The following is a 25,328-nucleotide window of genomic DNA, read 5'->3' as shown; positions in this document are numbered from 1 at the left end:
CTCTTTTGCTCTCTCTTTCTCTTTTGCTCTCTCTTTCTCTTTTGCTCTCTCTCTCTCTCGCTCTCTTTCTCTCTCTTACTCTTTTGCTCTCTCTCTCTCTCTCTCTCTCTCTTCCTCTCTCTCTTCCTCTCTCTCTTCCTCTCTCTCTTCCTCTCTCTCTTCCTCTCTCTTCCTCTCTCTCTTCCTCTCTCTCTTCCTCTCTCTCTTTCTCTCTCTCGCTCTTTCTCTCTCTCGCTCTTTCTCTCTCGCTCTTTCTCTCTCTCGCTCTTTCTCTCTCTCGCTCTTTCTCTCTCTCGCTCTTTCTCTCTTTCTCTCGCTCTTTCTCTCGCTCTTTCTCTCTCTTTTTCTCTCTCTTTTTCTCTCTCTTTTTCTCTCTTTCTCTCTCTTTCTCTTTCTCTCTTTTTCCCTCTCTCTTTTTCCCTCTTTTTCTCTCTCTCTCTCTTTTTCTCGCTCTCTCTTTTTCGATCTCTCGCTGCCCACACATTTGTTTAAATTGCCACATGGGCTGCACCTCCTGCCTGGGAGACACATGTAGATCTCCTGCTGCATAGAATGCATCTGCAGAGAAAGTATCTTTTGACAGATGGAATACTTGGCTGTGCGTACTTTGCCATTAGTATTAACCGCTAATAGCAACCTGTGGAAAATAACTGGCATGCTGTCTCACTCTTCATTGGTGCACGTATTGTGACTGCATCCTAATTGCCTATGTAGTTTGGACAAATTATTTTAAAATATCTACTGAGGACTTGCTGTTGTGCTTGTGTAAACATTCACTTTTGATTTTTACCATCATGAGGCTTACTTTTCAGGTAAACCTGAGATCCTTGCTAACTTGAGAGCATTTTGTGATAGAACTTGCATTGACTGAGCCCAAATAGCTTCCCTGCTCTGCATGGCTTTTTGCTGCTCTCAAAATCCACTGGGTTCATATGCCCACCTCTTTCAGCACGCAGTCTTGCACTCAGCCAACACTGCTGTAATTGACAGGTCAGTTCCGTTTAGTATTCTCCTCTTGGATCATCACTGATCTTTCGGGCTAGAGTAGACCAAGATTGGGAATTTAGGAAAAATATCATACTGTCATCCAAGAAGGAGAATACTACAGAAGCCAATATTTTTCATAAAGGGAAGACAGTTCATTATTATTTCCGTAGGTCCTCTTGCATAACCTTCTCTAGCATCTAAAGGTTTCGGTACACACACAGGTGTGGTGTTCAGCTTTTCCTGGTACAATGGTCTCTGCTTCTAAGCTCCCCAATTTCAAACCTCCTGCTGAGGTTTAATGCGGGCTCCAAACTGAATTGTGATTCCACTTCTGTTGTGTCCCTGCCAGCCTCTACCGTTTGTCGTGTGTCCTCTTTTATCAGTTGACTGGACCCTGGTTCCCTTCAGGTTACTCCGTGACTCAATTCTGCTTACATTGTTCCTTATTAACACTACGCTAATACCTGATCCCTGGGCTGTAGAGCCACAGGGAGCATTCAGGTGTCGAGCGAGTGGACTACTCCTATATTGCCTTGGCATGGGGTGTCCGTTTAGAGTGTCCTATTTTGTTGCATGAAAAGTGCTTCATAGGGTTGCCCCCTATTTAGTCTATCCTGCTGTGGTATATTCTTTCTCTGTAGGTGTCACCAACTCATGGCATCTTGAATGTCCAATACTGGGGTTGTTCATTTGTGAAAAGTGTGCTCAGGCTCCTTTGGACTGTGGGTGTTTGGAGCAGACAAATGTGTACAACCCATATTTTTGTGTGGGCTGGTAACAGATGATATCTAATACATGCTGTCTTCCAAGGTCATCAGGCTACTCCTAGAAGAAGTAGTCAATTAACAAAGCACTCTTCATCTTCTTCTTGCATATTACCTGTCTGATGCTCATTGAAATGGTGCCTGAGCATAAACCCTGATGCTGTCTTTACTACGTGTCCGCTCCACAGTTTTCGTGGGTGCTCAGCTTCATTAGTGCTCTGAAATGTTAGTGGCATTTCTACAACCATCATTGTCACTAAGGAGCTTTGCTCGCATACCTACAGGCACTTCAGGCGTTGTTGATACAATAACACCAAAATCTGTTGCACGCTCATTGATATGATGCAGCGCAGATAGCTAGTAAGATGTCTTCAGGGCATATAGCCTTTAGTAATGGCAGTGAGGGCTCATAATTCTTCTTCTAGGAGTGTAGCCACTATTGCTGCCAGAGAACGCCAACTATATATTCTGCTTACCAATGTTGAAATTGGGTCAGTGTTAGGAAATTTTGTTTGTCCACAAATGTGCAGCTGTTGTCAGTGCTGGGGAGTTGTGATAACATTTCTGATTGAGATGCAGGCATCAGTAAAGTGGGTGGGCTAACACCGTACCTCCATGGTGTGGGGCCATCATGAATATAAAGGAGTGTTGGTGAATGGACGAATGTCCTTGCAGGTTGTGACAGCTAGACTGCTCTATTTGTTCTCCTTGTAGATTTGAATCTGTTAGCCCATGAGCGGTGCTCCATGTGGTTTTGTTTTGCTCAACAGCAGAGCGCAAGGCCCTGCTGGGCTGCGAGTGCAGTCAACACTTAGTTGAGCATAGATACTTTCATACCGCCACCAGAGTATAGGGTAAGTTCTTATATGGGGAAAAAGTGGGACATTGTTGGATGGAGCATGGAATGGCTAGATGGCAGAGAACAGAGGAACGAGTGTGAGGAGGGAGGAAAGAGTGCTGCAAGTATTCATATTTATTATGAAAAAGTACTCCCAATCCAAACATAAAGGCCTACAGTTTATTTGATTTCAACAGTGGGAATTTAGGAGCCTTCTTCATGATAGCAGTTTCTATCTGTTTGCCATCTTCTGCACAAACTTGTGATTGTTTTTTTGCTTTTATTGTAGACCGAGCGTCTCCATGCCATGTCAAGCCTTTGCGCACCCAGAAGGTTGTTTATATCAGCTGTGGGCAAGAACATACAGCCATCTTGACGAAGGTGAGGCAAGGGGAGCAGTTAGTCCTATTGTTGAAGTTTACTTTTTATGATTTATCATTAGTCTTTGGCAGCTTTGTGTTATGCAAGATCATTTCATTAAAGAACAACTCCCAAATAGGGAAGCAGCACGGATTGGATGTAATCTTCTTAAGGGGTTTGAAAACATTGGCATTAAAGGTCTTTTGCGACACTGGCTTCATTATTGTTTTTATTAATTTTAAACGTTGCCACTACCATTTAAAAAAAAAAAAAAGGCACCATTAGCAGTACAAACCACAAGTTGTACAAAATAGTGTCATGGTACAGCATAAACAATTAAACAGTGAGTGAGAGAAGACAACCGGTGTGAGTCTTACGCTTCAGTAGAGTATCATTTTAACCTAAAGACTGAAAAATTTACTTCAGATCATAAAATATATCACATAAGTTAGACGAGGAAATGTTTCAGACAGCAGTCCTATATATCATAGAAAAGCTCAGTGAGGTATCCGAACATTGGGCTTAATCATAGTGGTTTATCATCAATCAATCAACCATTCAGGGATTTGTGAAGCGCTCTACACACCTCGCTGGCCGCTAATATTAGAAGAAAGGGTTGCCCTTGCAGTGAGAACGCTTCAAATAGGTGAGTAATCCTCTCTTTATTGGGGTCAGAGAAACGGAACAGCAGTTGACTTTGCTTCAGAAATCATCAAAGCCTGACCGGTTTCGGACTCCCCGTCCTTGTTCACAGGCAGAATCAGGCCCCGGTCGCGAGAACGCTCTGCCGCGATCAACAGCGGATCTGGTGCGCCTAAATTAAGGCGCTGTCGGAATGGGTGAGCCCAGATTGTGGTTATAGCATGGTGAATGGGGCAGCATGGAACTTTGAATCAACCCACTTGGGTATGCTATACATTTTAAAGATGCTTCAAGTTACGGACCTTGCAGAACCGCTGATACCATGATGCACTTGCCTGAGCCCACGTGGGGTGTGACTGTTGGAGATTTAAAGCAGGTGTGCTGCAAGGCTTCTGTTTCCTGATTCTGCCTGTGAACAAGGACGGGGAGTCCGAAACCGGTCAGGCTTTGATGATTTCTGAAGCAAAGTCAACTGCTGTTCCGTTTCTCTGACCCCAATAAAGAGAGGATTACTCACCTATTTGAAGCGTTCTCACTGCAAGGGCAACCCTTTCTTCTAATATATATATATATATATATATATATATATATATATATATATATATATATATATATATATATATATATATATATATATATATATATATATATATATATCTGATAAATACCTTATTGAAATAGATGACGTAGAACTGGCTGTCCCACTGTTGTATTCTTTTTCCATGCTGCATCTAGACAATAGTGTCTAGTGAAGGTGTGCGCATTTTTCCACGTCGCTGCTATGCAAATGTCCAGCAAAGACACTCCTGCAAATAGAGCCGTAGAAGTTACTATTTTTCTTGTAGAATGGGCATGCACCTTGGCTTGTAAAGGTTTTCCAGCTTTGACATGACACAAGGAGATGCACTTTACTCTGAACCATTGCACTCTACTCTGCATCACTGCACTCTACGCCACTTTACTAAAAAACAATGCACACTACACCACAATACTTTACACCACTGTACTCTACGGCAGTCTACTCTGCACCACTGCACTCTGCACCACTTCACTATACGCAGCTGCAATATACCCTGTGCCACTCCGCTCCATGCCACTCTATTCTACATCACTGTACGCCAATGCACTTTACACCACTTTACTCAAAGCAATTTGTTATGCAACCCCTGCACTCTGTCGCTATACTCTACAACTCTACTCCACTCCACTGTGCTCTACAACACTGTACTCTACAAGATTACACTCTACAACACTCTACTCTACACCGCTGCACTCTCCACCACTGAACCTCTATGCCACTTATTCAGTGCACCTGCACTTTATTTCTTTGCACTCTCCCCTCTGCACTGCGCCACTCTCCTACATTCTATGCCAATGCACTCTACACCACTCTAATCTATTGTGCACCACTACCCTCTGACACTGAACCCTACGGCTCCCTTCTCTGCACCATTCTGCACTCTACCCTTCTCTACTATGCACCACTCCAGACTTCTCTACTACACTCTATACCACTCAATTCTATTCTGCACCACTCCAATTTATGCCACTCTACCCTGCAAAAATGCACACTATGGCCTCTGCATTCTAATCCACTACTCTATGCCATTTTACTCTACCATGCACTAATTCACTCTACCCTGCACCAGTCCACTCTACACCACTTCACCCCACTCTGAAAAAATGTACTGTACTCCACTGTGCTCTGCCACTGCACTCTACGACACTCTACTGCACTCTGTACCACTCCACTCCTCGCTAATGCACTCTAAGTCGTTTGCACCCTAGGCTGCGCCACTCTTCTCTGCACCACTGTATGCCTCTGCGCCACTCCTCTCCGCACCATTGCACTCTACTTAATGCACTCAACACCACTTTACATATAACCAATGCACTCTACGTCACTGCATTATAGACCATTCTACTCTACACCAATGCACTCTACACCATTGTGCTCTGTCACGCACTCTGCGCACTCTATTCTATTCTGAACCACTCTACGCCAATGCCCTTTACACCACTAAACCACTCTACCACACTCCGCCCCTATGCACTCTACGCCACTATTGCACTACTCCACTACATTCTGCATCACTCCACACAACTCTAATCTATTGTGCACCACTGCACTCCACACCATTTCACTCTACACCGCTGTAATCTATGCCACTCTACTCCTCTGCACGCTACCCTGCACCACTCTACTCTACCCATAACCACTTCACTCTGTCACTTCACTCTAGTCTGAAACAATCTACTCTGCGCTGCTGCACTCTACACCTCTGCAATCTGCTCTGCACCACTCGACTGTGCACCACTTCACTCTGCACCAATACATTCTACACCACTTTACTCAAAACCAATGCACTTTACGCCACTGCACTCTACTCCAGTCTACTCTGCACCACTGTCATTTACACCACTTCACTCTAGACCGCCCTACGACACTTTACTCCACTCTGCAACACTCTACTCTGTCTACGACATTACTCCACTCTGACGCTCTACGCAACTCCATCTATTCCACTTTACTCCACTCTATTCTACGACACACTAGTCCATTCTATTCTACTCCACGCCACTCAACTTCCTCTCCACTCTGACACTTTATGCTACTTCATTCTATGCCAATCCATCTACAAAACTCTACCCCATTCTACACAGAATCCTCTGCACTACTCCAGGATACTCTCTGCCAGTCCACCTTACAACACTGTACTCCACTTTGACACTCTCAGGCCGGCTATAGGGTGGTGCGACCGGTGCAGCTCCACCGGGCACTGACCTGGGAGGCGGAGGGGGCATTGACCTCAGGGAAGGTGTGCTCTATTTAGCAATAACTAAATAGGATGTAAAGCACCTGTTGCAGAGTTCCTTGCAGTCCAGCTTTAGGGCAGCAATAAAAATGTCAAGATAACTCTTGTGATTGATGTTCCTGCTAGAGCGAGAGACCAGAAATATCTGTATTTTCTGTTGAGAGCTGAGTGGATTGATAAAGCCAGCCTTGACCTTCGCTTTAAAACAAATGAAATGTATGTGAGAGACGGGCTTTGGAGAGATTATGGGTGCTTTTGCTCGGTGGTAGTGAGGGAATCCGAAGAGGAGGTCATGGAGGGGGTGACAAAGATTGTCGCAGCGGGTGCTACCAGCTCTAAAGCCGGCCCTGGAAACTCTACTCTACTCTGCGTCACTCAACTCTACGCCCTTCCACGCTACAATACTCCACAACACTCTACTCCACTCAACTCTACTGTACGCCACTCCATTACACTCCACTCCACTTTGACACTCCATGCCATTCTTATTTATCCCACAAACTTTTAGCTGTGCTGAGCAGCAGCCACACTGGTGTACCACATGGCTAAAACATATTGGCAAAGTCAATCGCTCTTGCATAGGCGAGACCTATTGACTTTGCCAATGCTTGTTCTGCTTCTCAGCCAGCAATTTGGGGAAACCTGCGCTGCCGATGCTAGTGCTGCAGCTATCCTGAGGTGTCGAAAGAAGCACACACCGCTCTCATCTCTAAAGAATGTGTTCTGAGCAGGGTTGCCATCTTTAAAAGAGGAAAATACTGTTCATTTGTTCTTTAAGAGTCTGCAAAGGCCTGGTTGTGACATGAAATAGGACTGTAAACAAAGCCATATGTATTTATTTGTAACATGACTTTTCTGTCTTTTTTTACTTTTTTAGTCAGGGGTTGTTAACACAGCTGTAGAACATGTTTAAAAGGACTTTCTAATTATATGTGCTGTTTAAAGTATGTCCGATAAGGGTCACGAATACTGGCTTTAGGTGACATTGCTTATTTTGTGTACCGACTGGGATATTTAAAAAACAGCTGGGTAGCAACCCTAGTTCTGAGTCAGAGAGAAACTCTCACCGGGTATGATGATTTGTTTGAAGAAGCTGGACATAATCATAAGCCAAAACATTGGCGTTATCAGTGCTTGTTTAAGTTTGTTATGCTCTGTCTTGGCCGTGCAGACCAGGGTAGATTTGGCAAATAGCTTTATGGGTCCTCATACCCAGGCAGCAGTCTGAAAGCTAAATATGCTTTTCAGTGTTTTTTCCTCTGTTACTTGTAGTATTTATTTGCACAAGCCAGCAGTTAAATCTGAACTTTAGATAAGGTGTCGGAAGCAGCACATACTTTGGGGAGGCAGACACTCTGTTCCCCCAGTCCTGCCCGTGTTGCAGCCATTTCCAAGTAAAAATCAACTTAACAGCTGGGTTTGGATGTGCACAACCACTCCATGTTTAGAAAACTGCTTCATACATTGTTTCAGGAAAGGCACCATCTTGGCGTGCAACTACCTACCCGTGCTTCCTAAACTTGTTCTGCACGTTGTAAAACCACCTGTAGGCTGACTCACCCTCAGTAGTTAAATATCTGAAATGTACATAGTATTTATTACAAAGCAGTTTGAAAAAAACTGCTATTCACTGCAGTTTTCAAGATGTCACTACTAACATTACTTCAACCCAGTGGGAAAAGAGTATGTTTTATCTCTTCCTAACTAAAAAACAAGCATTTGTAGTGCAATCGGTCTCGCCTTTGGGACCTTATATGTATTTAGCTATGTAGCACGTTAGCCTGGGTGCTGAAACATCTACTGTTCTTTAACATGGAGGGAAAGCAAGCACCAAACTGCGTGACACGCCAGGTATGGAAACACATGGAGAGAAATATTGCCTTTCAGCGGGAAATCGTATAGTCCAAAGCTCTGTTTTTAATATAAAATCAGGGCCTTCGGTGGTCATATCACTAAAAATACAAGATTTGAAAAATATATTATTGTCTACGGGTGCTTGTGGAAGTCCATTTCTTTGGACTGGAATCTAGAGAATGTTAATGTGATTCTGGTATTTTACTGACCTGCTGGTCGTGTTCTATAAAGACAGTTAAATAGAGGCAGTTGAACAGAAAAAAAAGTCCCTACGCGGAAGCAGACAAGTCCTAGGGCTGATCCCCAGAGCCCACAAAGTACATACACATACAAGTATAAATTAAGAAAGTATATATACTTAAGTATATAGAAGAGTTCTCGAATGCTCGACCTAATAAGACAATGATTAATTGCAAAATGCCTCTGTGAGATCTTTTGACCAGCTTACATCTTCAAGCATATGTTAAAAACTTAAATACTGCTGAAATGCAGTTTAGTGCCCTCATGGTGAATGTGTCATCTTTAAAATGTTGCAAATTGGTTCAGGTCCACAGCTTTGCTCACTCTGACTGCTTTACTGAGGCTTGCAACAAGCCATCCATCAGGTCCTCGCTCATCACATTTGAGAGGTTTTTGCTTGCAAGAGCAATGACAGCCTTGCTTCTGAAGACATTTGAGCATAGTTTCCTGCAAGAGCGATCACAGCCGCGCTCATATAGACCAGCGGTTCTTAACTTTTTGACTTGCATGGACCACTAATGAATGACTACTGAGCACCGGGAATCCCCGCTTAAGCAATTTCTATGGTTTGAACTGCAAAAAAAATACACACTTTAGAAACGACAATACATTAAAAGATACAAAAAATTATGCAAGATTTTGTTTAATACGCCGACAAAAGATATACAAAAATATTTTTTTTTATTTTATTGAAAAGGAACCTTTAAAAGCTTATTGATGATAGGCTCTAGCATATTGCTTTGTCTTTTGCTCCTAATGCATGCTTTTTGTCAGTGCATATTAGTGCTTTAATTGAAGTCACCGATTTTCCATTTTGCTACTCGCTGTACTAGAGCTGCTTCCACGAATCAAGCGAAAAGAACCAACGTAATTTTTAGCTTTCAATTTTAAATTCCTATACATTTAAAGAACATAATAAAATGTTAAATTTGACATTCATCTTTTAAGTAGATGGACTTTATAAATGTGCTTGTGTTTAATTTTTTAATCGGTCAGAGTCTCCCTTGGTAAGTGTTGCAGACTCCCAGGGGTCCATGGAAACCAGATTAAGAACCAGTGATCCAGACATTTCAACAATTTTGCTACCCCTGCTTATTCTGTAAAAATCTGACCTCCGAGTGGATGATTCAACCATAGTGGCTGTTCCACTCAGTGTGTGTCATGCATCCATGTTCCTCATGGCCGATCATTAGTGCACAGGAAAGAGAAAGTGTGGCAGCATTACTTCATGCTTACATTTCACAGCATCAGTACCACGTGCGCTGAAACACAAAGTGTGACAACTGGAATATAGGCGTGCACCAGGTACAAAGAGAAGTGTCGCAGAAGCAGTGTTAGTTGCAGAATGTGTGCAAGATACAGCAACAATGGGAAAGCCTCAATGGTGTCCGCACATGGCATATAGGAGCAGTGTGATGGCCAAACTACTACCTGAAGCAGTTACACAGAAGCTGTGAGTCTGCACCAGCCTTACCACAACTGTGAAAAGCAGTGGCAGATTTGTCACTGCCTGTTAGCGGCATGGAGAAATCGTGTGACAGCATTTCTACTGTATCCAGACCAGTTGCCAGGTCTCCAGAAACAGTATTACAGAAGCAACATTGGCTTCACAAGGTTTACCAGTTACACAAGTTTGAGCATGATAACAACAGGACCGCCTGCACCATGTCAAAGCAACATGAAAGCCTAATACTACCTTTAACCAAATGTGAGAAAGTGGGACAGTAACTGTACAGTCTACAGTATGTTACAGAAACCATGGCTGTCACATTGATGCCTACATCAACTGCACAGAAGCAAGACATCAGGAGAACGTTTTACTCTAGTGCTGCAGTAACATAGTAACAGCTGTAGTACAACATCCCATCATATACAGAAACTCTGTGTGTTTCATTACTACCTGCACCAGCTATGTAGCAACAGTGTGACATGAGCAGCACCATTTGAATTTGGTTAGTGTGTGAGAAGTTTGCTTTCTTCAAAAAGTGCGGTTGGTATGATCAGCGCTGATAGGGCAAAAGCTCAAGTCCAACAAAGACCAGAGAGAGAGAAACGTAGGAGTCAGGCAGAGGTACAAAGACCACAGAAAGAGAAAAGCAGGCCTGGTGAACTTTCTCTAGCTGCCCAAAGAGTACTAGCAAATAGGGGGAAAAAAATAAGAAAGATCCACCATCCTGAGTGAACACCAAGTCCTTTGCTGATACTGCAAAATGATTTACAAAAGAGGTCTTGGATTTAAACTGCACTTATTTGTACCTTAGGAAAATGTTAACATTTGGTGCAAGGATCAAAAGAAACAAGATCTCATAGTTTCTTAATATGTGAAATACTTTTCACATCAATAATTTACAGAAAATGATTTGATCCGCACACATTGATCGATTGTAATCAGATCCACCAAGTAAATGTGTTCACAAGTTTCTTTATTCTTTATACTTTTATTCTTTTTCTCTTTTCACTGGTAGCCAACGTGTTTTGTCCTGTTAGAGGACTTCTTCAGGGCTCATCAATAAAATCGTTTCATTTCATGATTGTTCTCTCTCCTCAAAACGGGCCAACCATGTGGTACTCCTTCTGTGCGTCTTTTATATCCGAATCCTAAGTAGGGCTGGTATTATAAGGAAGTTTTCTCCTAGACGGTACAAGGTCAATGTCGACCCGTAACTTTCAGAACATGTTCTGGGCGTGTATCCCTCTTTCCGTATGTTGCACCACCAAAGTCCTTTGCTGATACTACTGATACTATTGGTCTTAGGAGTACGTAAGGTGTTGCAGTAGTACAACCACCTACACCGGGCATGTACTTTAGCAGTGTGATTGCAGTAGTGTTACCTGTATTAGTAATTTAATTATTTACACATCCCTTCTATTAAAGTCTTCAGACCTCCCATTAACAACATTTCGTGATATGCTCACGCATGTTCGTTTGCTACAATTTACGTTGTTCAAGTGAATCTAGCCTCCATACTGACTTGCTAATTGAGATTTTTCAACTTTGATTTGAAGTAGTTGAATTGGGAAGATAAATGAATGTCTCAGCTGGTATCAATATCATCTATGTGTTTTCTTACTGCAACATGCCCTAATGTCCATAGCCATCACATTTAGAGTAATGGCTGTACCCCATTCCAGATACAAAGTCTAAAACAACTGCCAACAATCGTATCTCCTTTTATCAACAAAGCACATTTTCACTATAAAACACAATTTGCCTTTTCCGGATTGTTAAAAATCATCAGCAAACACACACAAGCCTTGAATATTGGTGTTTTTAAGTATCATTGTGAAAACGTATCCTCTTTGAAAAATGCCAAATATTGCACATGGAGAATAGAATAATTCATAAGGATCAGTGAATAAAAAAGCTACTGATATGACTTTAATTTGCTGAAAGTTGGGTAGAATTCCCCCTTCAAGTTTACATTCCCATGCTCCTGGCACCTCTTGTTAAACATCGCATGTAGGACTGTATCTTTAAGTGGTTGATACACAGGTAGTGCTTAACCCCACTCATTTACCTAACCTCTATTTCAGTGCAGTGACTCTGCTTGTCTTACCTACTAGACTGGTGGTGTGTTTACCTGTGGAGCTGGTGACTGTGGGCAGCTTGGACACGACTCGTTGAACAAAGAGATAAACCCTCGGAGAGTTTTGGAGCTCATGGGCAGCGAAGTCTCCCAGATTGCTTGTGGCAGGTGAGTGGTCTGTTCATTAGCATCTCGCCAAATTGTGAATACCCCAGGTCACCTTTTAAGAATTCTGTGCAATAATAATAATGATAAGTGGCAGCTACAATGGTCATCAGTTTTGATGGGGTTAAGAAGCTTTATTTATTCAACTGCTGAAACTTAAAAGGATTCTTTTTTTTATGTGAGTGCATGTATTATAATACAAATTACAGTTGTACCAGTTCTATTTCAGCAGTTACAGACATCACCTAATAAACGTATACCTGCAGTGTTCCAATTTATTACTGCAGTTGCATGCTCTTCTAGGCACTAATTTGATCATAAAGCATATGTTTCATAAAGCACTGGCTTGTTAGAGACCGCCACTTCACAGTGCTGATTGCTATAGTGAGGTGGTTCTTGTGACGGCCAAATGTCTTCCTAGTGATTGAATTTCTTTATAAAAGGGGGATTAGAAATCTTAAGTGCTCAGCTTGTATCTTCTGTGAAGTTTGAACCACGCTGATTATAGTGCTCTACTTTTGCAAGAGAGTGTATTTCCGAGCGTTTCATAGTGCAGTGTGAAGGCCTCAATTTTATTTATTAAAAAAAACTTGTCTTCTATTTTTTCTTGGAGGTTGACCGATCTGGGTACAAAGAATTCTAGAGTTGGGCACCTAGCACTCAGATTGATCTCCCTCTTTGACACTATTGGTTAAACTTAGCCTGAGAAATCTGGTTTGCCTTGCTGAATCTCAAGTTTCGTTGGATTAATATCTTGCAAATAATTAAGCTTCTAAGTGCAGAGTAGTTTGAACTTTACACCACCAGAAGCCATTAAAGTTCTCTACTGGCAAGAGTGATGTGACCTGATTTTCTTGGTCGAGATAACATGATAGCTTGGTTAGTTATGTCTCCGTAGTCTTCTTTCATTGGGACTTTGGTGTAAACACTGTTGCTGTGTTCGAGTCGACAACTGCAACATTGGTGATGTCTCTTATCTTTGAACTTCAAAGATCTATATGAGCAATATCTGCAACAGCAGCAGCTCAGAACTTACTCCTGGATGCTGCTGGGTCTCCAACTTGGACCTCTATCCCCAGTTGACATGTCCCTGCATCTCCTACCCCTACCTGACCTGCTACTGTATGCTTCAAATTGAACTCTATGACCATCCCCAGGATTTCCTAAAACAAAATAGCTGTGCCCATGCATGCTGACCTAGCCATCTCGGACCAGGACCAACCAATTGTACTTCAGCCTTGGTCCTGCTCCAATACGGACAGTGCACTCAGAACTACCAGGTCAGTGTCCCTTTTGAGCGAGATCATAAGCAACCTTATACCGGTTTCAGTCTATTTGGGACACAGTAGAGTGGAGATTGAGTCCTATGGTCAGTATGGGGTCCACAACTGGGTGTTGCAGGGATTCTGCTCATGCACAGAACTATGCGCAGGAAACCAGGACCTCAGTGAATTGTGGTGTACCAAAAACTCACCTCAGTACCCAGAAACCCTATCCGACCAGCATCAGTGTCCCATTCGTTATCCGTATTATCTCTGAGGTCCCAATGTATAGACAACCCAGAACAAGCGACTTCGAGTACTCTCAGGAATGGTGGGAATCAGAAATACCTGTTCGCTATTATTCATATATCAATCCACAACAAAAGTAATCAGAGACACAGTAAAGTTTGAAAAGGTTCATTTTATAAACTATGTGTCCTAAGATGCAGTACTTTAGCTAACATAAGCAGACAAATGTTTATAATTAAAACCATCAGCATTGTTACAATACCATAGAAAATGAAAGGAGAAATCATAGTATAAATGACAGTGGAATACAGCCACCTTCCTTTCGCTTGTAAACTAATATTATTAGACTAGTAGAAGGTCTCTAGGCTTGAATGGGGAACCCCATACCGTAAAGATCAGCTTAGGTGGATCACATCACAGGATCAGCTTTGCTCTGCGCCTGGAAATGTTCTTCTCCAGAATGTTTTTCAAACACATGCAAACTGTAATATTAAAGGCTCTCGACAATCAGGTATTTGCAGCTGTGTGCATATTATGACTAGAGAGTGGGCCGATCAACCTGGACTCAAAAACATACATTGTCTGGCGGCTCAGAGTGTATTGCACACAATGTTCAGACCAAGGTCGCAGTGCACGTCTAGGGATGTGAACAACAGACAGTTCTCATGTGAAGAAAAGGCAAGCAAGCAGTTCTCAAATAATATGTCTCAGCAGTGTCGTATGGAAAAGCAGCAAATGTGGCAAGATGACTTTCTAAAAGCGAACGTGCTTATGCTAACATAGCAATGTATGCATCTAAATCGCTACCTTCACTACATGGGCTTACCTGTAACATTTAGGACATTGGACTTATGACAAGAAAAAAGGAATGTGGGTATTGCATGAATGAATCTCAGCCATTGGTAATTGTTCTGTAACGCAGTCTAGTACATTTTTTTTGCCCACTGTACCACCACAGAAAAGAACCAGCCATATGGAAACCAACCTTAATCATGCGCTAATAGGAACAGTCCAGCCCGAACCCTAGGCTGCTTTAAGCCTATTTGACCTTGGCCACTAGGGTGTAGATGAGTCCTAAGACTAAGATTATTTTAAGCAATCCACTCATGACTTTTGATAGTGTGCATGGTCATCGACTCCATTGTTATATTGTTTTTTTTCTGCCATCGGGTTCGGACGTGTGTTGCTGTGCTCCTGTTCGAAACCCCTGGACGAGCAACCCTCTCTACCTTGACTGTATTGTTTTTGTACGTGTTTCCTACTTCTTCGCGTTTCACTTTGGTCACCGAAAACTTTCGATTGGAAACTTTGTGGACGAACTTTGGGCCTAACCATGTCGGGTGAGCTCTCTGTCGATGGAACGGACACCGTTCAGATTTTACCCTCAGTGCCATGCGAAGTATCCGCGCACTTATTCACTGTAGGAAAGTGGGTTTCTGTTGCAGTAACCCCCCCTCCCCCACTTTTTGCCAGACTACTGATGCACTTTCACTTGATGTGCCCTGGGTCCCTGCCAATCAGGTTCCCAGGGCCTGTGTTCTTTTCCCAAAACTAACCCAATTGGCATATCTTGCCACAGGTCAGCCCCTGGTAAATGGTACCACAGGTACCCAGGGCACTGTGACCAGGGAAGGCCTCTAAGGGCTGTAGCACTTATAGCACTTATTGTGCCACCCTGCCCTGTGTGTGTGTGTGAATATATATATATATATATATATATATTACCTACTGGCGGTCGCCAGTAGGTAGTTATAGTTAGGACCACGTTTCCATAGGAAAACCTCAACATTCTATTTTGAATAACTTTGGCGCCGGTCGACGAATCCTCGCGAATTTCTCAAAATAGGTGGGGCGCTACGCTCCGCTCCTACCCTGAAAGTCTCGGGGGGATTCGTCAAGCGGGGGCTGAGATAAAAGGGGGGTCCCAAAACGCGTTTTTCCCATGCATTTTTCCATAGGACCTTTAGAACGAGCTACAGCCCGAACGGCTGAACAGAATTACTAGAAATTTGGCAGAGAGGTAGTCCCTAGGTCAAGGAAGTGCCTTTTGTAGGTTTGGTGTAAATCTGTTCAGTAGATTCTGAGAAAATAGCCTTTAAATCAATATATATATCTGAGCCCGCTTACGGTACGCTTACCGTACGCTTACGGTAAGCGTACGGTGGCGTGCGCGAGCGCGATTCTGATTGGCTCTTAGATCTTAGTAAACATTCGAATCGGCAGAAACCAGGAAGCGGCGTCCGCCATTTTGTCTACCGCACTGAGTGTTATGTATCAAACATGATGGCCAAAAACATGTTACGGGGATGTTTTGACAACTCCCTCTCACATAGTCATGTTGAGGGAGTCCCCAAACATCCCCCAAGAGCAAAAACGGCATTATTTTTTTTTCGGCAATTTCGCGGGGTACGCTTACCGTACGCTTACCGTAAGCGTACGGTAAAAAAATAAAAATAAAAAAAACACTATCCACACTTTCTCCACCCCTTGAGCAAATGGTGGCCGAAGGCCACCATTTGTGCATGGCTTATCAGAGCACAGAAAATTTTCCCAAAAAATTTCAACAGATTACCTATCACAAGGAAGCGCATAATATGTCCTCCATGTGCGCACGGTGCGCGAAGCGCATCGTGCGTACATGGCCCATCTAGCGTAACGTGGGCACGGCACTAACTGCGTAAAGTGGGTGCGCGGTGCGCGAAGCGCACCGCGTGCTCACTGTGCGCGCACGGTGCGCGAAGCGCACCGTGTGCGCACGGAACGAACTGCGTTAAGTGGGCGCGCACGCCACGAATGGCGTAAAGTCACTTAGCATTTAAAAAACCGTACAAATTCACTGAAAAAACCATAGGTTTCACACACGTTATAGTTAGGAATTAGCATTTAAAAAACCTTGCAAATTCACTGAAAAAACCATAGGTTTCACACATGTTATAGTTAGCGGAAATTTTACTGATAAAAAACCAATGAAATTGCCCCGTTATAGTTAGTGCTGGCAACTATAACTCACGCGACCGCAATCTTCTGCTGATGACATATGTGTCTTTATGAAAAAAAAATATTTGTAATATATGTATAGCTAAAAATGTATGGAAGAAGACATGGGCAAATAAGTGTCTAAATACAGTATTAGCATCAGCAGAGGATTGCGGTCGCGTGAGTTATAGTTGCCAGCACTAACTATAACGGGGCAATTTCATTGGTTTTTTATCAGTAAAATTTCCGCTAACTATAACATGTGTGAAACCTATGGTTTTTTCAGTGAATATATATATATATATAGATATAGATAGATAGATAGATAGATAGATAGATAGATAGATAGAGACAGTGGCGTAGCTAGAGCTTGTGGCGCCCGGGGCTATCCTTCAGATTGCCGCCCCCCTGGGGGGGTGCTGGAGATAAAGGATGGCGAGCACCTGAAAGAGGTCAGAGACACACGTAGTATCGCCGCTAATAGTTACCTCGATCATGCAAGTTACATGCACATACATGACACGGTCCAGGGCTAGACAGCCCCTGTCCCCAAAATATTGCCGCCTGGGGCGGACGGCCCCCACCTAGCTACGCCGCTGAAGGAAAAGCAGAAGGAAACCCAAAACTTACATCAGTTCTACCTACTCTGCTTGTGACATCTCACTCATAAAATCACAGCTTGTGCAGGACCCTTGTCCCCTGTCCCCCTGTCTCCTATCTACCCCGTCCGTGACCTCAGCAATGTCTGCAGACCGGTCCACCAAACTGGGTTTGACCACGATTCCCCTGGCAGGACCTTCAGGATACTACAGGTGAGTCCAATGCACCTGATCACTAGACTAACTTGAGTTCTGTAGTTGGGGCAGTACCAGCCCTGCAGTGAAAGCCTTCTCACTCCACCCAAGCCCCCCATGAGAGCTCAGTAGACGCAATCCCACATGCCCCTCCCAGGAGAGAGCAGTGGAGCCATCCACTGCCCCAGCCGCAGAAGAACTACATACCCTGACCCCACCCATCCCAGGAGAGAGCAGTGTAACCATTCTACTCCTCCCTCCCGCCAAACAGAGAGCATTCAACACCAACTCAGGGTCGCCTACGGTCACTACAGTATAGTAATGTGAGTTTTTAAAGACTGTCAGTGCTCCGAAAGAATTTCAATAAGCTGGAGTGTCAGGCCAGGGAATGCAGTAGAATGTGTAAAATTCCGTTTTTACCAGGCCAGAAGGGGGATCTGACCCGTGGCCCAGCGTAGAGACAGCCTTGACCCTGCACCTGTCACTACAGACAGCCCCATGCCCGCAAAAAAGATGTAAAAATCTATAGAAATATTTTCCTATTTTTGTGGGGGGAAAAGGGTATACTAGGAGGAGACAACCCACGGAATCTGCAGAAGGAACCGTGGCAATGTATACTAATAACAGTTTAGTTTCCCAATGTAATATTAAAATGAATTGCACCCAAGGTGCCTCGTTTCAATATTCCTGAAAGTTTAGAAAGGAAAGTAATTGAATGTGAGTCCTGATATCATGGTATGTGCCAGTCCTCACAAACATCTCTTGTTAGCACATGAGTAATGCCAAGGTCTCTGCACTTTCATATCGCCCGCGCTCTTTTTGTGTGTGTTACTAAGAACACGCAGGTGTTGCTTGCCACATTCACTCTTCAGCTGTAAATGTCCACTTCAGCACAGACTTACTTTGCTGAGCTGACGCTGTAATCAAAAACAAGCACTGGCAAAGCCAAAAGGTCTTGCTTCTGAGAGCTATTGATTTGGCAATGCTTTGTAGCCATGCTGTACAGCATTGCAGATGCTTTGCAGTGTGGCTAAAACTAATTTTAAATGGCACTAATACAAAGCCAGGGCTAATGCACTTTTACCCGATACTTCCCCTTAAACTATCCCAACCATCAGATATCCCAATCTTCCCTCACACTGTCCCCTTCTACCTTCAATCTAGCACTTCTATACTCAAATGATCCCTCCCTTTCAACCTAACCTCCTTCACCCAAACTGCACCAAAACAACCTCTCCAAAAACAAAACTACCCCATCTTCTCGCTACCCCATACTTTTAGACTACCTCTCCACTCAAACTACTTTCTATTGTCAAAGAACTCTGCCTACAGTCAGAGTATCTCCACTTACTACCTTCTAGAAGAATGTCACCCCTTCAAACAAACTACACCTACCTTCATGCGAACTCCACCTTCAAACTACCCCTCCAATGCTGAAACTACCTCCAGTTGTAAAGTATTCCCTTCCAACTTCCTCCCCAGCACTGAAGCTACCCTATATTTTGTCACATCCCTCCTGACCTCTAAATACTTCCAACTTTCAAACTGTCCCCACTTCCTACTACTCCTATACTCAGTCTCCCAGTATCAACTTACCCTGCGCACTCAGCATGACCCATTTTACCTGAGCAAATCTTCGATGTCACAAAGTCAGCCTCAATACCCCATGCCCCTTCCCTTTCACTATACCAAGGATTTCTAGAACTGGGCTTATTTACTGATATTGAAATTCTCCCTCTCTCCTCTTACATTTTATTATTCCATAAATTATAATATATATGTAACAACATAATGTTGAGTAATCTAATTCTAGTAGCGTAGCACAAAACCCCTTAGAATTCTTGTAAAGTGGGTGTAATGGGGTAGGAACCACACCAACAGGCCTAGAACTCCAAACAAAGCCATATCAACCTAACTAAAGCCATACAAACTAGCGTAGCCCAGTACAAACAACAGACAATGGGAAATGCCAAAATATTTCAAAGCATATTAAGTGTGATATTTGCTAAAATTACACACAGTGCCTAATTTACCCTTAGGAGTCTGTCTGCACAAAAGAATTACATTCGAGGGTTTACTCAAAACACAAAACTCATACAAAGTATTGTTTCTCTGCCTTTGCATAAATTAAAAATCATATTTGTCACAAATAACAGAGTTATTTGCATGTGTGTGGCTGATGCCATCATTGTGGCACAATGCGCAGTAAATACAATGCAATGCTAATTTTGGTTGTGCAAGAGAGACTATTGCACATAGTTGCATAGTGTGAATCTTGGTAAATCTGCTCACAAGTGTACTGAATTTAGAACGTGCTAGATCAGTAAATGCACACAAACATAATGACCCCTTCAACACCCAAACTACTCCATACTCCTACTACCTCTGCCTTTTATTAACCCATCCTATATTTAAACTATCCAACCTTTAAATTACTCCTTCTACCCTCACATTATATCACCAAAACTCACACACTACACCAGGCCCGGCTCCAGGAACTTTTATTTGGGTGGGCCAAGGGTGCATTCGGGTGGGCCACTACAGGCCCGATTTGTCGCTTATATGTCTAGCCAGGCCTGCTTCCAACCCTCCTTTAGCTCTTCTTAGTCTACCAAGGCCCAGTAAAACACACTCTTTTCCAAATGTCTTTATAAATGTTATTACTCTCAAAAAGTGTTTTTTTTCTCCATGATATGTCCCTTTGATGGGAAGAGGAGATTTCTAAGGTGGGAGTATCAGGCAAGTGACACTACTCAGGCTCCCTCCGTGTGACCTTCAGGAAGAATCCCTCTTCATTACTACCTCCACCTGACCCCAGACTCTGCAGCGTGCTCCCTTACAGGCTTGCTTATCCACTTTTCTACCACCCCTCTTCAGTGCATCTTATCTCACTTCTGACCTTGGGCCCCAGCCCCATATGAGCCACCATCCAGTTGCATTTTCATTATTCCTTGTAAAAAAACATTAGTAAAATCACCTTCAAACTTGAACCATTGAATATAGCAGTAAATGTAATTAGCATGCACTTTACAGTTTTCCTAATCACCCGACTGTTAATTAAATATACGAAAACAGAAAGGCCATGATAGGGTTGGATTTAGTGCTGGTGCAAAAGTCTTTTTTGGGGCCCTAACAATGACCTCTTTCTCCGTGGATACCTTTACTACCACCCTCCAACAGTGTCCTTCATCTCTCCGCAGCCCCTCCCCCTCATGACCTCCTCCTCAGACTCCATCACTGCCACCCTCCACCAGTGCCCCTCATCGCTGCGTAGCCCCCGTACCCCATGACCTCCTCCTCGCTTACCTCACTGCCACCCTACACTAGTGCCGCTCATCTCTCTGTAGTTCCCCCCCCGCCCCCACCCCATGACCTCCTTCTTGGCTTCCCTCACTGCCACCCTCTACTAGTACCCCTCATCTCTCGGTAGTTGCCCCACCCCATGACCAGCTCCTCGTATTCCCTCACTGCCACCCTTAACCAGTGCCCCTCATCTCTGTTGCCCCTCTCTCATATGCATTCCATTTGTTGTATAGCGCTACTCATATCAGTGTAAGGTGTCACAGTACTTTACATAACAGCACACATTATACAGAGAGAATGAATCAGTCTACGGGGAATGTCACATAGGCCAATGAGGATTACAAGTGTAGGAGTCACATGTCATCCATGCTGGTGGGCAATATATTTTACTAGGCTTTGGTCTGGAGAAGCACAAACTCAGGATTTAAAGAGTACTCCAGTGGTTGGGGGTTGGCTTTACTGATAAAAATGTATGACTTCCCAAACAAACTCTTTTTAGCGACATCAGAATAATGAAAGACTGGAGAAGTTCTAACTATATCACAACACAAAAAAAGGTGAAGTTTGTATGCAGCTCTTTGATGACAGTTCTGAGTTCACTGTCCTATTTTAGGATTGTAACTTCTGAACGGCAAGTAACACAAGGATCTCTGTGACAAAGGCAGTAACCCACCGAGCTACCCACATAAAATACAGTTTATCTGCATTTAAAAACTAACAGACAAATGATTGCTCTCTAGCAAGATCATAAATCACCAGTTATCTGAACATTTTTTTATTATTGTTGTACATCGGTTGCAGATTCATTGCCATTGCCCAGGCCCACCCCCTAGAACCGGGCTTGCACTACACTCCAGTTTGAAAAACTGCCCATTCAGACGCAGACGCACACTGTGCTCTCCTACCTTTAAAGTAAAAGTACATATTGGTAAACGGGTCCCATCCAGGGGTGTCAGGCACCATAGCCGATTCATCCACGTCATCGGGGAATGGTGGTGGGGTGCAGGAATCCATCCCAACCCCTGCACGCGCTCTCCCTGGCTGCACCAGCGTTGTGGGCTGCTCGACGTCGTGGTGCACGCGCTGGAGGCGGAGCTCGTTTCACCGCGCGCCCAAATAGCCTAATCTGGCAACGTGGTGCGTGTTCTGCATGCGACAATTTGTTGCTTTTCCTTTTTTGCAAGCACGTGAGCAGTGCTTGTATGTGAAACGGCGGCCGCGCGGCACAGGCCCGTTGCGGCGGCCTTTATAATTTATTTGGGTACACTGACTGTCAGTGTCTCCAAATAAATTATAAAGGCCGCCACAACGGGCCAGTGCCGCGCGGCCGCTGCCGCCCGCAAAACAGTGCCGCCTGGGGCGGTCCGCCCCCACCGCCCCCCCCTAGCTACGCGCCTGGATAGAGATATATATAGATAGATAGATATAGAGATATATATAGATAGATAGATATAGAGATATATATAGATAGATAGATATAGAGATAGATTACCTACTGGCGGTCGCCAGTAGGTAGTTATAGTTAGGACCACGTTTCCATAGGAAATCCGCAACATTCTATTTTGAATAACTTTGGCGCCGGTCGACGAATCCTCGTGAATTTTTCAAAATAGGTGGGGCGCTACGCTCCGCTCCTACCCTGAAAGTCTCGGGGGGATTCGTCAAACGGGGGCTGAGATAAAAGGGGGGTCCCAAAACGCGTTTTTCCCATGCATTTTTCCATAGGACCTTTAGACAGGGCTACAGCCCGAACGGCTGAACAGAATTACTAGAACTTTGGCAGAGAGGTAGTCCTCAGGTCAAGGAAGTGCCTTTTGTAGGTTTGGTGTAAATCTGTTCAGTAGATTCTGAGAAAATAGCCTTTAAATCAATATATATATCTGAGCCAGCTTACGGTGCGCTTACGGTACGCTTACCGTACGCGTACGGTGGCGTGCGCGAGCGCGATTATGATTGGCTCTTAGATCTTAGTAAACATTCGAATCGGCCGAAACCAGGAAGCGGCGGCCGCCATTTTCTCTCTCGCACTGAGAGAGATGATTAACAAACAAAGCACAAAAACATTTAAAGGGGCTGTTTTGACAGCTCCCACACACATAGCCATGTAGAGGGAGTCCCCAAAGATCCCCCAAGGCCAAAAACGGAATTTTTATTTTTTCGCTAATTTCGCCGATTACGCTTACCGTACGCGTACGGTAAAAATATATAAAAAAAAAAAAAAAAAATTATCCACACTAACCCCACCCCGTGTGCAATTGGTGACCGAAGGTCACCAATTGCGCATGGCTTATCACAGAAGTGAAAAACGAAAATATTAAAAAAAAATATATAAAAAAAAAAATTATCCACACTCTCTCCACCCCGTGTGCAAATGGTGCCCGAAGGGCACCATTTGCGCATGGCTTATAACTATTGCGAAAAATTAAAATATTACCTTTAAAAACGAAGTGCATCATATGTCCTCCATGTGCGCACGGTGCGCGAAGCGCATCGTGCGTACATGGCCCATCTAGCGTAACGTGGGCACGCGGTGCGCGTAGCGTAACGTGGGCACGCGGTGCGCGTAGCGCACCACGTGCCCACCGTGCGTGCACGGCACTAACTGCGTAAAGTGCGCGCACGGTGCACGAAGCGCACCGTGCGCGCACGGAACGAACTGCGTTAAGTGGGCGCGCACGCCACGAATGGCGTAAAGTAACTTAGCATTTAAAAAACCGTACAAATTCACTGAAAAAACCATAGGTTTCACACACGTTATAGTTAGGAATTAGCATTTAAAAAACCTTGCAAATTCACTGAAAAAACCATAGGTTTCACACATGTTATAGTTAGCGGAAATTTTACTGATAAAAAACCAATGAAATTCCCCCGTTATAGTTAGTGCAGGCAACTATAACTCACGCGACCGCAATCTTCTGCTGATGACATATGTGTCTTTATGAAAAAAATTTTTTTGTAATATATGTATAGCTAAAAATGTATGGAAGAAGACATGGGTAAATAAGTCAGCAGAGGATTGCGGTTGCGTGAGTTATAGTTGCCTGCACTAACTATAACGGGGGAATTTCATTGGTTTTTTATCAGTAAAATTTCCGCTAACTATAACATGTGTGAAACCTATGGTTTTTTCAGTGAATATAGAGATAGATATAGATATATAGATAGATATAGATATATAGATAGATAGATATATATATATAATCTACTGGCGGTCGCCAGAAGATAGTTATAGTTAGGACCGAGTTCCCATAGGAAATCTGAAAATTCTATTTTGAATAACTTTTGCGCCGGTTGACGAATCCTTGCGAAATTTTCAAAACTAATGGGGCGCTCTGCTCCTGCCTTTCCCCATGCATTTTCCCCATGCATTTTCCCATAGGACCTTTAGTCGAAGGTACAGCCCGAACGGCTGAACAGAATTACTTGAAATTTGGCAAAGAGGTAGTCCTCAGGTCAGGGATGTGCCTTTTGCATATATGCTGTCAATCTGTTCAGTAGTTTCTGAGAAAATTGCAGTTAAAAGTACATAAATATCTATAGGCGCGCGCGGTGCTGTGCGCGAGCGTAATTCTGATTGGTGGTTAGATGTCAGTCAACATTCGAATCGGTCGAAATCAGGAAGTGGCGGACGCCATTTTGTGTGTGGTAGTGAAAAACAAAGGTGGAGAACGTGAAAAGGGGGCAGGGTAGAGAGTTCCTGACCCCCTAGCCTTTGTCAGGGGGTCCCTGAAGGACCCCGAAGGGTGACATTTTTTTTTTTTTTTCCAAAAATCACGGGGTGCGCGCACGGTGAAAAACCCTTAAAAAAAAAAAAAATTAAACGAGCCATTCCATATTACAGGATACAGTCAATCTATAACTATATACAAAGGTAGTTTATTGTAAAATAAATATATAAAAAATATAATAATACATACATAAATTAGCATTTAAAAAACCTTACAAATTTACTTAAAAAACCATAGGTTTCACACACGTTATAGTTAGGAATTAGCATTTTAAAAACCTTGCAAATTCACTGAAAAAACCATAGGTTTCACACATGTTATAGTTAGCTGGACATTTCACTCGTAAAAAACCATTGAAATTCCCCCGTTATAGTTAGTTCAGCTAAATATAACTCGCGCGACTGCAATCCACTGCTTGTGTTTATGAAGTGTTTTTTTTGTGGTACCTACAAGTAAGTACCGATGCAGAGTCTAAAGTTCAAGAGGAAGACTCTGTTGCCTTCATCAGTGAAATGTACACCGTCTCATCTATAAATGTCTTGCAAGGAATTAGCATTTTAAAAAAATTGCAAATTCACTTAAACCATAGGTTTCACACATGTTCTAGTTAGGTGGACATTTCACTCGTAAAAAAACAATGAAATTCCCCCGTTATAGTTAGTTCAGATAACTATAACTCGCGCGCCCGCAATCCACTGCTGATGACGTCACATATGACATCACTCATGACATGGTCAGTGGCATCACTGATGACATCACTGCTGACATCATCCTTGTGATAGAGTGGTGGTCGCTCGAGTTATAGTTATCTGAACTAACTATA

The 25,328-nt window shown here is 43.4% G+C and overlaps 1 protein-coding gene across 5 annotated transcripts in view; it reads left to right on the top strand.

Annotated features, from left to right (window-relative positions):
* Window positions 1-25,328, top strand: part of HERC3 (HECT and RLD domain containing E3 ubiquitin protein ligase 3) — a 517,835-nt gene that overhangs the window by 217,111 nt on the left and 275,396 nt on the right. For all 5 annotated transcript variants that reach the window (XM_085635502.1, XM_085635530.1, XM_085635520.1 and 2 more), the window contains 2 exons: window positions 2,879-2,970; window positions 12,066-12,196. In XM_085635502.1, coding sequence (XP_085491628.1) covers window positions 2,879-2,970; window positions 12,066-12,196 — 223 coding nt within the window. The remainder of the gene's footprint in view (window positions 1-2,878; window positions 2,971-12,065; window positions 12,197-25,328) is intronic.

The sequence above is a fragment of the Triturus cristatus genome, chromosome 2_1 (genome assembly GCF_964204655.1).
Source record: "Triturus cristatus chromosome 2_1, aTriCri1.1, whole genome shotgun sequence".
In the NCBI taxonomy this organism is placed as follows: Eukaryota; Metazoa; Chordata; class Amphibia; order Caudata; family Salamandridae; genus Triturus; species Triturus cristatus.
Note: the sequence above shows the minus strand (reverse complement) of the source record. Positions and strands in the feature narration are given on the sequence as shown.